At 41.6% G+C, this 17,808-nt stretch overlaps 1 protein-coding gene across 1 annotated transcript in view; it reads right to left on the bottom strand.

Moving 5' to 3' along the window:
* PLCG2 (phospholipase C gamma 2) overlaps positions 1-17,555 on the bottom strand; it is a 64,681-nt gene extending 47,126 nt beyond the window's left edge. Inside the window, exons 1-2 of the mRNA XM_054199078.1 lie at positions 17,447-17,555; positions 11,879-12,118 (exon numbers count right to left, since the gene is read on the bottom strand). Coding sequence (XP_054055053.1) covers positions 11,879-12,074 — 196 coding nt within the window. The 5' untranslated portion in view covers positions 12,075-12,118; positions 17,447-17,555. The remainder of the gene's footprint in view (positions 1-11,878; positions 12,119-17,446) is intronic.
* Positions 17,556-17,808: the final 253 nt, after the last annotated feature.

Raw genomic sequence — 17,808 nt, 5'->3', positions numbered from 1 at the left:
AACAAACACGCAAACTTACTCAATGTCTCCCTCAGTTACATATACTCACTACACTTCTTTTCCTTGCATTACAACCTTTCAACCTACCATCTCATTCTCCCACGTGAACATACGTGTATATACATATAGGCACAAGGATTTTTGTATGCACAGGTCTCACACTGGTAACCATATTAGTGTTTCTCTGACTGGTCTTTGAAATAGAGATTACTATACCCTAATTGCTAAACATTCAGTAAATAGAGGAATGGTTCAGGAGGAGAACAAAATTTGGGGGGTGGGGAGAGAAAGAGAAAATTTTAATATAAAACACTCCTCAAATTCAGAATTTCACATTTGTGTACTTTTCAGGCAACCTATTATATATGCTCTACAAAATTCTGGCAAGATACCATTATGCTTACTTAAATAATATATGAAACAGATGTACAAAACACAGGTTTTCTTAAATATCCTTTAGATTTTTACAGAACAGAAGATATAATACATGTTATAGTTTCAGAAATGAACAGAAACTACCTGCATATATTTTAATGACAATTTATACTGTCGTTTAGGATGTGTTATTCCGTATGATTGAAAGAAAAGCCAAGGCAGAAAATCAGAGGGGGAAAAGAGAGACACGCACAGCAAGGATAAATTTTGGTCCTGCGCTAAGCTCTGCCATCTCCCCAGGTAGGCTAGAGTCGCCTGGCACCCTCCACACGATGCCCACTAAGTCCAGAATGGCTGATCCCAACTGAACAGAGAAAGGAACAGGCCAGGAAACGCTGCAGCACATTTCAGACTCAGATTAGTAAATCAACTGTACCAACGTAGCTGTTACGCAGTTACTGTGAACTTTTTATAGCACAATCTGCCACTGAACAATTAAAATGCAACTTCATGCCTGTAACAGAATTACAAGCACAGCACCTCAGACACCCTATATTCTTACTGCCTTAAAGTACTGGAGCCTTCCTCCTTCCCAATCCCACCTGCCAATCTCAGAGCTGCATCCTGGCCTGGCTTCACAGACAGGTATTCCTGGGGTCTGACACACCTGAAAAAAGCACAGACTTGGACATATGCTGCTTGCAGTGTCAGATCAAATCCCAACACGCTTGCAGGTGCGATTTCCATAAAATAGTGTAAGAAGACTAAAGCATTTCCCAAGGAAACATAAATCAAAGTATGCCCTGTAGAGAAGTTGACTCACACCCAGCAAGACAGGGGGACACTCACAACACATTCAGTGCCCAGCCAAACAGTTTAGAAGTCTAGTGCCACTCTAAAACCCCTACAATACTAGTTATTTCCATGGATTAAAAGGATCTCCTTGGCAGCCTCATCAGTCACCTATTGATTCTGACAGCTCCCACAAGTGGCTCTTTAACAAGACCGGACTTGAAGGCACCTTCAGTTACCATCCTGTTTCAGGCTCTGATCTGGACATGCAGCATTCGTGGCAGTTCAGAGCCTGAAGCTGCTGAATCTCAGCTCCTGCTGTTTTGTGTTGTTCGGCAAATCAGTTAATTGAATGGATCATTACACTACCACATAGCTACTTTCCAAAGACTGAACAGATTAATTGCTCAGTGCCTTCCAAAGTGCCTGCTAGAGCTCTTCACTGCCATACACTTAATAAACTTTTGATCCTCAACACCTCCACTGATCTCCATTCAAATAACCTGGCAGCAGTGATCACATTTAGTCCCATACTTATACCTATGAATTGCTGTTACCTTTCCTTCAGTTACACTTAGAGGCAGATGGTAAAACAGAACTTGGATTCTACTACAGAAGGTGCTGTGTAAGCTGAGCAGAAGACAAGGCGTAAGGTAAGTGCAGGTAGAGAACAACGCAAACAGGAGAATTGCAAAAAAAAATTGCATTGTTGTACTCAACACCACTGTGCTCCTCATTCCAGAGGAGAACAAACCAGCACTGCCATTCAAAGGGAGATGTTCTGCCTCTGCCCACCCCCTCTGGGCTCACCCACCTCTGGTTGGGAGTGCAACCATTCAGCACCAGAACAGACAAGTGGGTAAGGGAACGGACCCTGCTTAAAACCAGCCAATGCCAACAGCAGAACGCCTTATGTTAGCTGGAAGTGCCCATGTAAGTTCACTGTTTGAAGGCATGTTTGCATAGGTCAGCTTCGGTCAAGTCATGTAATTTTAGTCTGGAAAGTCAGGCAGATTGTATATAAATGGGTAAGTCAGACAACCTTAGAGGCTGTCAACCCATCAAGGTATCCTTGACAGAAAAGTCTTCATAAACAGTGTAAAAGTTCAGCTGAGACTGGCATGATGGACTACAGAGTCTTGTAAGATTGGGCTCCTAATTCAAAGTCCCTGTGAGTCTTCAGTGTCGGTGGCCACAAACGATGCTTGATCAGAGCTCAGAGTTAACATACTTCATGGAGGAGAAGAAAAAACCCACAGAGAGATTTGAAGGAGGATTACAGAGTCGGAAATGAGGCCATGAGCATTATTTACCTCAGCAGGTATTTTCCATAAGTCTCAAGCAGGCTAAAGAGAAACTACTCATAATGTTTCAGAGAGGAAAATAAAGGACTCTGATCACCTAAGTGCTGTAGACCGAGACACGGGGTGGGCATTCTCTGTACGAATACATTTGCATTTTCTTGTGTGTGTACATATACATATGGCAACATTCTGCATTTAAGAACCAGTTTTCAGAATCCACATGTTTTTTCAACAATTTGCATTACAAAATATTCCAAAGGTGGTTTCATTTTGGAAAGGCAGAAACTGTCCCCTGCAACACAGGCAGTATGTGCAAATGAGGGCCCAGTGAATTAAGAAAGCCTTTAGTATCCTTTTGCAAATGTACTTCATGGTGGTTAGTGAGGACAATGGCTTTGTTCTCACTTCTGCCGAATTAAAGATTAACTATACAAGGTGTGCCTTAACAGCCTGTTTTATTCAGAGCAGACAATGAAACATGGATCTGTGCAACTCTAAAGGGAACAAGGTGAGGCTTCTCTCAAAGAAGGACAAAGTCACATGAAAGCAGAGATCTGCAGCATGACAGTACAGATGTGACATGGGAAGTAGTTCACCTCATACAGTGAAATTTCATGCGACATTTAGTGCCCCAAGGAAGTCATCACAGGTAAGCCACAAAATTATCTGAAAACACAGTTACAAGGATGGAACATGAGAAACGGTGAGGTACACCCTGAGAAAGCACACATGACTACGTTTCCAAGGGGTCCCCTGGGGATTTAGCTGTGACAGTGACTGACGTAAGCTTTAGAGAAGTGCATCTTTTAAACCCAGAGGTTTTTAAGTAATCGGGTCGCACAGAGCTCTCATGTGCGGTAACAACAAATTACCATTAAATTAACAACATCTCACTGGACTGCTCAGTAGAGCAACAATGTATTACAGCCCTTCCCAGTTGGAGTTCTGAATTCGAGTGGCCACATATCTCAAGTGGCTATTGGTTTCATATTAATAATTGAAAGGCACTTTCACGAAATGACTTAAGAATACAGTAGAATTTACATGTGCCCATATAAGTTTACATTCATGCAACAACACAAACCAAAAGTGTTGCCATGTAAAATTCTGACTTCGGGGAAAGTGTACTGGCGTACCTACATTTTGCACTCACTGTGATCAACCACATTAGGGGTGCTCAGGTCTGTGAGGTTCATTCCATCCCTGTTTCGCTGCCTGGCCATGACAGGAAGTGTGGTCATTGTAAGTTAGCACTAAACATTGCAGAACTGAGCTGCTAAAGGGAAGAAATGATTTGAAGACAGCTAAAGGCTACACACGTTCATTTTTTCATTCGACCACAGAAACCAAGCTCTAAATACTCAGCTGAAGACCTACACAAAGATCGCCTGAGTAACAACTGAAACACAGCAATTTCAAAACAGAAAAAAAGGTGACTTTTAATGTTCCTTTGAAAAGATACTCCACAAAGAGCAAGAAGTGGATTCACTTTTGCAATGACATACTGCTTTTTAACAGTATTCAGTATACAGAAAGAAAGTGACAGAATACAGACTTGTGGTTTTCCATGTGAGTTAAGTTTATTTATTACTTTATGTCTGAAACAGTAAGGGAATTCAGATGGAAAGAAATTCTGCTAGGAGTGTAAAAAAACAGTAATTTATGAGAAATTAGCAATTAGCACATTCCTCAGCAGAACATGTAGATATTCATCACTTCACACAGAAAGGTACAGATGTTGTAAATGTTTATACTGTCTTCTCCAAAGGGAAAAAAAGAAGTTTTCCACCACAGAGGAAGTTCACATTGGCATTAACAATTCTACTAATTAAATTACTTAGCTGTCAAACCAATGGAAAAAAAAAAATCCCCCATCTATGTTTAAGAATGTAAGCCACTTGCATAAATAATACCTTAGGTGTCAGTTTTGTAAGCTTCCTAAAGTATCTGACAGCCAAACGGTCACTAGATAATTTTTTTTCTGGAGTATTTTGCAATAGATCAAGAACATCAAAAAAGATAGATGATCTTTCTTTTCCAAAGATTAAGGGATCAAAATATGATTTAAATCATTTTACAAAAGCAGGACACCTCTTCACATGAAGAAAAAACAAAATTCCTAGGTAATCAAGAGAAATCATCTTATGTCCTCAACAGAATCTTCCTTGAAACATGCTTGCTTGTATTACAGAGAAACACATGCTTGCATGTTCAAGGAAGGCACCATGGATATGTGGGAGCATAAATTCTCCTGGCTGTGAATCATCACTTAACACAAGAATTCATGGAAGAGTACGCAGAAACTCACATATTTTCCAGTGACTAATCAAACTCTAGTCGCCACAAACTTTCCCTTAATAATTGTCCTTAAAGCACTTTACATCTGATAAAGAATGAAATATCCATTATGGATCAGCCTCCTGGAGATTTACGCCTTGCCACCTACTAGCTTAAACACCATAACCTGTTTGTGCCCTCACTTATTCATGTGCATATAAATGTCTATACCACAATACGAGGAAATTTGGGAGGTAGTACTGAAATGTACTCTCAGGCAGTAAACCCCAGGTGCCAGTCACACAGACATGTCTCTTAGCAGAGTACTGACAAGCACTTCTCACTCTTGGCCACCCCTTCCTTCCCCTCTGCCTTTCACTGCTGGCCCAGTAGTTCCCTCCACCACTATCTCAGCTGTGACAGTACACTTGTTTGTGGGCCATTCAGTATCCTAGCAAAGAAACAGCGCAGCAGAGTAGCTGCTGTGGAGGCGGAAGTGACCCCCAGATACCACGGGGATGTACAAGACATATCCTTTGTGTGACCAGCCTGTGAAAGTTGGAAGTGGGGAGACAACACAGGGTGTGTGCAACCCGAGGGCCACCACGGGGACCCACGCACTGTTGTAAAGGGTAAATATACAATAGCAATACACAGCAGAACCATAAGGAAGTGACACGCTGAGCAACACACTGCAGTAAATCATGCTGGTAAGTCACAGCTTCACAGTCATGTATCTAGTATGCATAAATTAGTTTCTGCAAGAAAAGGACCCACTACAACTTAAACAAGCAAATCAATTCCTTCCCTACAAAGAAACTGAAGCTTCCTTCTCTCAAGTATAGCTCTACTATAGTTACCAAGATCTGTAGTTCTTAAATTGCAAAGCCATGAATGTACAGTGGTCAATAAAACCTATGGGTAAACGATCCATAGCCAAGTCATACTGGGTCCCACCTCCACTAGGGTATCACTCAATGAAAAACGCATTCCCCACCACACACTTTCCCCTGCTACACAACCAAAAGTGCCCAATGCCTTCCCTAGCACCAGGCAGCTTCTAAGTCAGCCTGTGGTACAGCAAGGAAAAGTGAGGGAAAACTGTGGTCCACCCTAGACTTCTAAGGGATTTGCTTATTTTTCCCGGCAATGGTATCTGACCCCAGCTGCAGATCTAGTGCCATGGGGTTTAGACCCATGGCCCTGAAAAAAAGTTCTCCTTTATTTCTGCGCTGTCTTTTACACTCAAAATTCCTCTCAAATTACATTTTTACATTTACAATGCTTTGCAACAGAACTCCCATACTTAAACCAACTGTACAGAAAGAAACAAAGCACAAAAAACCCATGCTGCCTCAGAGTTAGGAAGCTGGTGTTATTATGCTTTTATATATTCAATGGCCAGAGCAAGAGACTCCAGCAGACAGTCATTGAGAGCAGGAACTAAACTTTGCTCTGGAGAAGCCTTTCATTCTCTCAACACACTGTCTGGGCAGACAGGTGAAACTAGCCTTGTAAGTTATCTGCTTAATGTTAGGCTGTGAAAATATCACCTCAAAGTTACTTTACACACAGTCAGAAATACCATTCCTATTTATAGCCCTCACTCCCCCAGACCCCGTGCATTCTGCGTCAGAGTCACTAACCTTTCGCCGGGTCACTCTATCCGGGGGGCAGTACTATCACAACACTCACCAAAACTTACTTCTCATCCAAGAAACAGAGCAAATTTCTCATACTGAAATCAATGACAGGGGCTCCACTGAAACCAGAGTATAGTGTGCATACCAGGAAATAGAAATGGGGGGAAAAAAAAACTAAAACACAATGGCTTCAAAGCATGGGTGATCTGAGGAAGTACTAATATCACACTGCAACATACAAAGCAGGGGGAAGGAGGGGAAGGAACAAACAAACAAAAAAAAACCCAAACAAACAAAAAACCCACACAAATCCTCAATGGAAAAACATTTGGCATCAGAAATTAAACCAATCTTTTGGTACTGATGACCTAGGTAACTTCCGATGAACGGTGCTGAGATTCTGAGCCCCACAAGCAGTACCATTGCCCACCTAGTAAACTTTAGGTTACCTTTAACAGTTTAAAACGAGGACAATGCAGAATACAAAGAAATGCCATTACTAACTAAGAGGCAGAAGAAAAAGCTCCGACATTTTGTAGCCAATGTCTACAAGCATTTCCCTCAGATAATCTTAGAGCTATTAGGGCATCTAAAATGTCTCTATGTATAGAACAATAGCAAGCTGACTAAAAGAAGCCCAAGCATGGGTGAACACAGTCACATCTAGCGCAGACCTGCTTCCTTCAGCTATTTGCATAGCTCTCTGCAGGCCCACAGAAGGAAGCACATGTTGCTGGCATTCATTTTAATACACTAATGAAACCAGGCATGCCAAATGTCCACGAAAAAAACATTTATCAAAGGTGCATTGCTCCCTTCTATCCACTTTGGTTTTGACAATTGGCTGTGTTGGACCCTGCTGATGTAGCAAAGGCATATGAAAGGTACTCTGCGGTCTTAGCAGGTGACGAGAAAAGCAGCAGCACTAAAAACCTTCCTGGCCTCCACTAAACTGGAAAAACACTCCAGGACGGGCAGCCTCTCTCTTTCCATTGCTAATCTTTCCCCTTTCATCTAGAAGGAAAATTGAAGCTCCCACAAAAATGGAAAACATGGACAAATCAAATTTAACTTTTCTTGAAAGGTGCTCATTTACCAGTCTCTCCTAACTTTACAGGCTAAAGACACCCCACAGTCACTTAACTTAATCTTTGTCGGGGCCTACAAAGCATTACATTTTACAACAGCAGAATCACAGTAAACCCAAGAAACACAGATTGTACGAGAGGATCAGAGCTTCCTTAGATACAGCAACATATATACATTATACAGAGTTTCCTTATATACACACTGTCTTTGGCTGATTAGCTTGAACAAGCTTAAGAGCTAGCTTGACCTCATGAAAATTGAAATGGCATCCAAGAACTCACTTGACTTGAACAAATCTTGGCTGCACAGCTCTACAGAAAAGACTGTTCATGCACAGGTTACCAACACCATTAGGACAACTCAGGAAGGGCATGAGCCAACCCTGATGGGTTGTTCCTTCCCCTCTCTTGCAGGTGGGCAGGGAGGACTAGCACTAGTGGAAGAGCTGGTACATAACACTCCCTCTCTGATTTGTAAAGCTAGAACTTACCAGAAGCTAAAATAAAACTCTTTATTTGAAGAATTAAGAAATTGTGTAGCGCCATTCTCAGCATCGCAGTAACACCCTAGCTGAAAAAAAAAAAAAAAGAAAAAAGTGGCCAAAAACCTCAGTTGCTCTATTAAAGTGAGAAGACTTGATACGTATCAGATTAAAATTTGGCCTTTTGAATTACTGTTGAAATAGCATATCTCTCCCTAAAGGACACAAACAATCTGAAAATACAGAGGTTTCTCCCCAGTTCATTCTTGTTAGAACATTCCTTTTGTACGTGGTGACTCAAGTCTTTCAGAAGGTCTATATAAAAACTCCAGTACTTAGACATTGCATGATTTGAGTCACACAATGAAGACAGAGACTGTTTAAAGAAGATTTCCTAGCCTTTGTATATCCTCACTTGTTACCACACCAAAGGCCTGGGACTAAAAAGAGTTTTCTAAAGAAAGGTATCTCCATTTTACTTACGCATCCAGAGAAACGTATCTGCACCGAGCAGGAAACAGACATAATTTTAGCAACTCTTTCACTCTATTCTAAACAGAAATGCAGACAGGTTTTTAAGGAAAGGGACCTTTTCGAGAGCAATGCAATTTAAAATACAAAGTACTGACACTTTCAGGGCCATGGATGTCTAAACACTTATATCAGTACAGCTAACCCTACATCTCTCTGGCATGGGTCAATTTATTCCATAATAAGAGTAGCTACCTTAAGCCTCACAATAACCAAAAAGTTAAATCACTTCCACAACAGTACTAACCAAACTTGAAAAAGGCCCTTGTAATAATTATAAGCAACTCTGGCTTAGAGGAATTTTAGCCTCCTTCATACATTTACAGTTCACCAGCAAGAAAACGAGCACTATCACACCCAAAATTCCCAACAATGTACAGCGCAGTTAGAGAGAGGGGAAAAAAAACCCAACTTTTTTTTCTTAATCTTCAAACAAAGAATATTAAAATAAAGTATAAAAGTTGGTCTCTATCCTCTCTATTAGCTGCCTATTTTTGTGTCCCAAAGCTTAAGAATTCTCCTCGTTATCTGATTTAGAAACACTATCCCCATAGCAGACGCAAACATCCAGTTTTCTGCCTTTTGTAAAAAGCAGTTTCCAAACTTGAGTTAAAAAGCACACACACACACAACAGGAAGCCATCTTAACTTTCCCAATCATACTTAATATAAATTCTTACTGGACTGTAGCACACGCAAATAACAACCACTAAGATGACATCACAAGTATTATTTCTTGTACAGTACTAGCATATTAAACAATGTAATACTTGAGATAATTCTATGCCCTCAGCCTCTAAAAATAAAAAGAACAAAAAAAGCTCAAATGTGTTTTTTATTTTTCACAAAGTCAACACAATCCACCAGTGAATATTTGGGGTCATTCACATATACAAGCCAAAGCAACTCTTCTCCCACAAAGTTGATCCCATCTCCTCAGTATAGCTCCAGAGAAATAAAAATTTTAATTCCCCTGTCATCAGTATTCAAGAAGCCCATCCATTCAATTATCAAATATGAAAGTTTCAAATCAATATTTTTTCCACTTTTCAAGCAAATAACAACATTTAAGTAACTAAATAAATAAATAAAATATTTCCTTCCTCTTCAGCAAAAACACTGTCAGCAAGTTAAAGCTGCAGTGACTTTCATTTCAAGCAGAGCAGATACTGTCCATGGTAAATTGTAACAACTGTTCATATCATATTCTGAAAAAATGCCTGTGAAATAAGTCTTGGTTTTGGGCAGATTCATTGCTTTTTAAGGCAACAAAACAGTATTTTGCATATTCGTGCTTCAGAGTATGACATATTCTCAGACCTAAAGTTTCCATCGTTATAAAGGTCACTGAAATGTTGCTCAATTAAAAAAACTGCTACAGTACTATAATTTTCAGTGAGAGAGGCAGACAGCCTTTGGGCAAGTCACAGGTCTGTAGCTATATTCCCTGTTCTAGTAATGACTGACTGCGTAACTGGAAGCAAGTCATTACCCTGCTGGATTATCCAGGTGTTAAGAGTCAAACTATAATGTTCACCTTTCTTTTAAAAGTGTTAAAACCTATGCATAGAGCAAACTATTTAATTATGAGGATGTATTACCACAAACACACACCACCCCCAGGAAGCTTTGATAAAGGAAGATTACAAGTCAAGCACTAAAAAGTTGACCCCAAAATCTGGAATGCACAGGCTGTATAGCTTTAAATTTGGCCCCTCTGTGCAAATGGCTACGATAAGACTTCAACTATATGATCACATATTGTTTTTGCCAAAGTACTCTAATGCCTCGCTCATGCACTAAGCGGTGATTTTCTATTTTGTTTTAATTTTATTGCTCTGTGCATAACCGCAGGCTTTATTTGCTAAGCATATTCATGCCACGCTCTCATAACTGAATTATTCACCTCCTCTCAGGACTTTTTTTTTTTTTTGGCACACCTCACTTTGGGATCTGAACATATCAGAACCAGTAATGTACTTGCATTCACACCCGTCATTAGAGGAAGAGACCCTCATTTTTCACATGACAAACTGGGGCACTGCAAGATTATGATTCAGACTACCTGTTAATTAGGGTGTTCAGACCTATTTATTTTTCCCAGAACACTGCATATGACCACATTTTCACCACCAATGATAAAAACATCCTCCAGACAACCACTCTTTCATTCCACTACATTACATTTCCAGTTGCAGGTCCAGCCTGCACAAGGAATGAGACAGGAACCAATGGAAACAGTAGCAAACAGATATTTAATACTTGTAAGTAAGGAGCATGAAGGGAAGCTGCACAGAGAATCCAAAAGACATGCAACTTCTCAGGGCCTATCTTTGCAACCTTACAGATTGATGCATTCTTAACTTACTGTGTATTTATGAAAAAAAAAAAAAACAAACCAACCTTCTAAAAATCCACAATTCAATGGACAAACTCCATTCTCCTCCTTCCTGGTTTCTCTCACGCTAGTGCGTGCTCATACCCAAGGGGAACACCAGGAACATGGTCCTGTCTGTTGCACCACGGCAGTAACTGGTGCCAGTTGCAGCTGCTCTGTGCATGGGTAGCACTGAAACAGTACAATATATACCTGCTCAGGCTTCCCACCTCTCCAACTTCTTGTCACAATTTCTTTTCCCAAATAGACCCAGTTCCTCAACTCTAAGCTTCTCATATTAGCTGAGGCTGACCAATAAATTATTCTGGCCATTCAGGGAAACAATTCAACTGTTTTATTGAAAACAAACACCATTTAGTAGTTGCACAATAAAATCATGCCCGTAATAAATTCCTAAAACTTACCATATAGTCATATGCAAGCACGGTAATTACACTATACCAAAAGGAGCCATACAAATCCCAAAAAGCAAATCCCATCTCACAGTTTCATTCTCCTAAGTACTGTCCAATAATGGTCCTAAATAATTATTTCTATCCTGAAACAGCAAATTCCCTAGAAAACCAGAAAGTTGAATTAATTTTCCTTGTATTTGCAGGTTTTTTTCCTTTGGGAGAGAGAAGGGGGAAAGAAGTACTTCTTGCTTGGATTTACAAGACATCTTGATGCATAACGATGGAAAACAATTGTCACTCAGTAAGTCAATTCAGAGAACACAAGCACCACAGTATTCAAAGATGAAAGCTTTGAGAACGGGGCATAGGGTAAAAGCAAGTTAATCATATTTAAGTAGTGTTAGATACCTAAATAACCAGGTGCAGAAGATTCTTCACCTACATTGCAACAATTATGAATATTCCAAGCAAATTACCAAACTCTTTTCAGCCAAAAACTTCATTATGTTAACAAAGGCTCATTAAATCAATATTTGACAACTACATCAATTTATTAGTAACTCCAAATTCAGGTACACTTTGCAAATACTCACAGAAACCTTCAATCTTGTCAGCTGTCTTGCTCCATGCTACCTGCCTGGTTTCCATTATGACTTGAATAGTTCTCCTTTCTGGACTACTCTTCTTAAGACTGAATACTGTCATAACAGTTCCCAACTCCAAGGTCCTTTTGATCTGGCTTTTCTCATACTCTGGCAGCACTCCATAGTTTATACTCTTTCTGGGCATTTTTTTTTTTTTTTTTAAATCAAACTTTTATGGTTTTCAATGTCCTGAAAAGAGAAAGAAAAGGGAGAAAAATCAATATTTAGAATAACATTTTTATTTCTTTAAAAATTACATTTGTGTAAGTTAAGGCTACCTAATAGGGACTCCCACCCATTCAAATTCAAGGCAGCTACACAGCTAACATTAACAGCATCCTTGCCATTTTATCCTGAAAGAAAGCACGAACAGTCTTCACAGAGGGCAGTACTAGTGACACTTCGGTGCCATGCTGCTGCAAAATCTATTAAAAACAAAGAGCTGGGTGGAGCAGCTGCTGTATGCAATGAATTGTGATCTCAATTTCTCAGCAAGACCAATGCCTCTCTTCTAGCTGCACCACAGCACTAACTGCTTCCTCAGTCTTCTGTTACAAACCTCTTCTAAAGGAGCAATATTTGGTATCTCTGTGGCATTTTCTGACATATTTTCTACACTTTCTCCTAACCAAAAAATAGTATAAATGCAATTATACTGCACAAATTGCTTTGACCATAGCAGTTTATTTCACTTACCAAGCCTCCAACTTTTCTGCCAGTATAACTGGCAGCCAAGGATTACTCCCTAGGACGGTTACACAAGCAACTCTTAATTAGACAGCCAAAAATGTACCTCGTACAATTTTTAGTAGAATCCTCTTTTGTAGTATCTAGCAGGTTTTCTGTAGCCAGTATACCATTTAAAAATTAGACATGCGCATCAAATGTAAAATGTAAGCATAACACATCACATATTCTGTCCAAAGGCATTTTTACCAAAACAGCACCTTATAGCACTAAGAAGCAAGAATGCACCTCTGAAGCCTTCAAATAACAATACCATTTTTTCCTGAGAAAATGGCAATCATTACTGGTAGGTCCAAAGTAAGATAGACTTCATAAAATAAAGTTCAAACTCTGACTGTATTTATCTTGATTTGAGGACTTCAGGAGTCTCCTCAGACATCAAAAAATGTGTACTTCGACCCTACCAAATTTCTTTCAAGCATCATATCTGCTTTTATTTCTTTTATACAGAGTGAGATACCTTTGCTCATGGAGATTTTCTCTAACTGACATAGAGACAGAAGTAGCTCTTATCAGAAATCACCATTCCTATGGAAATTTCTTTATTGTTTTAGGGTATTTGTAGAATTATGCTCCATAAAAACCTCATGAGTTCTATGCAAGCTGGAAGTTAAAACTTTCCTTCTTGAAACTGACCATGATTTAATTTCCACCACTGTGAGAAATATCTGGAAATCCGTTTTGTCCTAAGTACTGACAAACTAGATATCAACACAAGAAAAGAGGTATTTGGAATAGACTTGAATCATGCTCAAAATCTTTCTACTCTCCCAGGATTACGGTTTTTTTATATTCCCAATACTATCTTCAGATAACCAAAATGCTGTCCCCAAGGTGAACTGCAGTAGGTTTGTTCTTCTTGCCATGTTTTACTAAGGAAGCATCAATTTTCTGCCTGAAGAGACCTCTGAAATCTGAGAGGCCTCAAAGGCTCTGCAGCCACTGTTGCTGTCTTCTTGATATTACATCAAGGAGATTAACATTAGGAGGAACTAAGAAGTGCTGATGATTGAAGCCTAGCAATCCACCTACAAGATAACACAAGAAAAAATGACATCAGCTTGCATAAGCTCTTATACCCTGACCTATATAAGAATTTAAACCAGGTAACTGACTGTCTGTGAAGTGTAAAGAAAATGAGGGGAAAATATGAATAAATACAAAATACTGAAACAAATCTTGGCTATGTATAAAAAGTCTCAGTTTATGCACGTTTAAAGCTTCATGGCTGTGTTTCTCCTACACAGTCTCTTTTTCCTTACACACATCAGGTATTTGTGTGCGTACCCTCAGGACACATCTTGGCACAAAACAGCCAAGAGAGATGCGTAAACAGCAGCTCTCAAATATTAGCAAGTTTCTGTGCTTTGGTCTCCCACACACTATTGCATCAAACAGCTAATTACAAGCTTGATTAGTCCTCAGCAAGACTATTTGCAAATGGGATGCCCTGGAACGTGCTCTTTCATCCATGCACAAAGAAGGAAGCGTATCATTTTCACACAAGTAGCAAGACCTCCTGCCACACAGTTCCCAACCATCCCCCTTAACCACATCCCTGAGCAGGACAGATCTAAAGAATCTCACTGCACATGCAGCCACCAGCCACGGCATCTCCTCTGGTTCTCTTCCTCTCTCCCCAGTCCACTACTCTCCATCACAAGCAGTTTCAGTTTCCGTGTTGATAGCTAATTCGACCGTGCCACTTCTCGCTTCCCCTTCGTAACTTCTTCCAACCCTCCTCCCCCTCACCCCATGTCACTGTCTCCTGACCTGCTCTTCACTAAAGAGCGCTCTTTTCTGTTCTCTCTCATGAAGACCACAAAACAGTCTTTCACCATCATGTCACTAACTGCTTGCGGTGCAAACTGTCTGACTTTGAAGCTGTCCGGTGCAATCTTTCCAACCTCTTTTTACATTTTTCAATAAACTTCTTTAAACACTTCAATAAACACTTTTTTTTTTGTAAGTTAACAGAGAAACAAACAATAGTCCCTTCTTACTTGCACAGTGGCCCCTTCTGCATTGCCCACAGTGAACCTGAAGTGCTCTACTGCAGGAACCACGTCTCACTCCATGTTTTGCAAAACATTATACAGGTTATTTGGTGTTTAATATCTATAAGCTTGTTATTGCAATAAGAAAATGGAGTACCCTTTCTTTATAATACTGAAAAACATATATACTCCAATTCTACAACTGAGAGGAAGCAGACAACTTTTTAAGGGTAGTAAGCAATGGTAGATTTTAGACAGAATGTAACATACTTTTTGACTAACTGGAACTAATCAGATAATCATTTAAATTATCATGGGCTTGCATCTGACAAGACAGCCATAGTCATCTTGTCTTGATACAATGACTTGTAGTAACAGAAATGAAAGGAGGATAAAATAAAAAATTAAATTAAAATCTTTGTACACTGCCCAGTTTTCCAAAAAAGAAAAAAAAAAAGAAACCCTGTCTTCTCACTGTGCTCTTTTCATTAAGAATTGTAATAAAACGAACATGCCATGATTTGGAACAAGGTTTAACTATTTTAGTAAAACTTCACTGCAATAATAAAAACCTCAACTTCTAAATGCATAGTTTTTTAGGAGACTGTAACAAAATACACATCTGCTCTGCCTTTTACAGTACAAGGTGTAGCTGTAAAATGACACATGACTTAGAACAACATGAAAAGGATTTTCTAAATGTAACTACTTAATAAAAGGCAACGTAGCATTTTTTTTGAGAGATTAGTCCCTTAGTACAAAGGAACTGCCTCTCAGAGGTGGCTTCTTAAACAGTTTCCGCTGAATATAATATACTGGACTTCCCCTTTTAAAGTTGCTCTTTCTTCCAGAACCAGAGCGAATGGTGTTTTCAGTCAAATTTAAATCTTAAGTCATAAGGCAAGTTTTTAGCTTACTATGAAATAATACTGTAGCTGAGGACATCTACTTCATCAGTGAAAGCTGGAAAGAATATCATAATATTTGATTTTGAATTTGAACTGACTGTTCCTGTTTTGGCTACCTGCTCCAGTTTAAGAATAACATCACAGAGCGCTTCCTAACAGTAAAACACATTACACCTCCTAAGAACTAATGGGAGCCATTGATATTAGACCTAATCTTTTTAATACTAAGAGTCTCCCCTTCACCCACCCACAGGTGTCCCTCAGCCCTCTAACACCCATCACTGCACAGCTATTTGAACCAACAATATTTCTACCCATTCACGCAGCACAAGTCCATAATGACCCTCATTACCCCATTATCTGGATAGCTCATGCCCCGGTGGTTTAGAGGTATGAGACACCCTTACGTGCAATAGAAGCATTGCTGCTCTTCTACCAAAGAGTTACTGCAGCCTAAAGTAGAAAGGTTCAGCACCACTTACATGATTCAACAAGCCAGCTAGAAGTAACAAAAGCATATCATAAGCTCTAGTTTAGACACAGACACCAATATATGACTATTTCCCCTTGACTGTAGGCACTACAGGAGCAAAACTGCGATGATGTCCTGTACCACATGCAGAATTGGGGCCATTTGTTACTGTTTCTGTAAGAGTAGTTTCTATATTGTTTTTTATTGAAGAGCCTCAGTAATCTGGACTAAAAAGTCAGACTCACTGCAAGTAACCAAGTAAACATGGAAAAAAACCCATATTTGGTCTATCCAAAAACCTGTATATTCAGTTTTACTTCATTTCAGTACTTCGGAGTTTCAAAAACAAACCCTTCTTATCGGAAGATAGTCTACAATTCTTAACTCTATGATCAAACAAAGAGAGGAAAAGCTGTAGTAAAGGCAAACTACAAAGGTACAGGCTAACAAAGAACATCTCACATAAGCACTGCTGAATCCCTACTCTGCTATAACTTCTCTCATATGACACAGCAGGTGCTTTCCAGCACATATGGTCAACCAAGACGTGCAATCCGAAGTTTGACTCCAGTCAATTTCTAAGTTTTCCCGTATGCTGCAGGCACTGAAGCCTCCATTTATGCAAAAGGGCTGTTGCATCCTCTTCCCCTAGCCCTGCCTTTGGATGCATTTAGGATGTAGAATTGTCTAGGCTGGAAGGGACTTTTCAGAGCACTGAGTCTGACAACACCTCAACCGAGCAGGCACTGCCTCAGCACTGCACCACCAGCACGGCCATCCACCAGCAACACCAGTTCATTACCACAACACTAATAATTAATAGCAATCAACACACGGCTCCTTGCACACAGCTTTGCAACACAGCTGCTGCCCTCAGAGTCCTGCGGTCTGGCCAAAAGCAGGGGAGGGAACCGCAGTCAGACAGTTGCCCACCTGCCATGGCCTGGCAGGGACGGAAGCCCTGGGCCCAGGCTGTGGCCCGCACCCCTGGGCAGAGCCCTGCAGGGCAGCTGTCGGGCACCAAGAGCTCCTTCCTTCTTCTTCCGCAGCCTGGCCTTCGGCGGGGAAGGTGCAGGGCAGCGGGGTCCCCTCAGGGAGTCCCCCCAACTACCTCCTTCCCTTCAGGCCAGGTGCCCTCCGCCCCCAGGGCCCTACCTCTGAGCCCGCAGCCCCTCGCCCGCTCCCAGCCCTGTCATGCAGCCCCTCACGCCGACAGACCTCTGCCGCCCTCACAACACCCTCCCTCACGCCTACCGTCCCCGCCGGGCCAAAACCGCGCAGGACGAAGCTGCGCTGCCCCAAGCCGGCGGCACCTGCTGCCGCTGGGGCCCGAGCCGGCGGGCCAGTGCCGCCGCCGCCGCCCCTCCCCGTCCCGCTGCCGGGCCCCCCTCACCTGCGCAGCGGCGGGGAGCTGCCTCCAGCCGGTGCGAATGACAGCACCTCGTCCCGCCGCGCCTCCCCGGGACTCCCACTTCTGCTTCTGCCCCGACCGGGAAGGGGCGGGGTCACGTGACACACCCCCCCCCCTCGCCGCGGCCACCTCCTGCCGCGCGGGGCCGGCCGGGCCGGGGCGGCCTGAGGCACCAGACGCCGCCGCGGGTTGCTCGCCCGCACCGGGGACCCTCCGCGGGTTCCGGCCCGCCACCTCCCCCGCGGCTGGTTGGAGGCGAGCTCCCTCCTGCTGCCGCCGTCCCCTCGGGGCCCCGGGCGCGGCCCCGTTCCCCCGACCCCTCAGCCGCCCCCTGAGGCGGGAAG

The sequence above is a fragment of the Rissa tridactyla genome, chromosome 4 (assembly GCF_028500815.1).
Source record: "Rissa tridactyla isolate bRisTri1 chromosome 4, bRisTri1.patW.cur.20221130, whole genome shotgun sequence".
Classification (NCBI taxonomy): Eukaryota; Metazoa; Chordata; class Aves; order Charadriiformes; family Laridae; genus Rissa; species Rissa tridactyla.
This window is presented reverse-complemented; position numbering and strand designations above follow the sequence as displayed.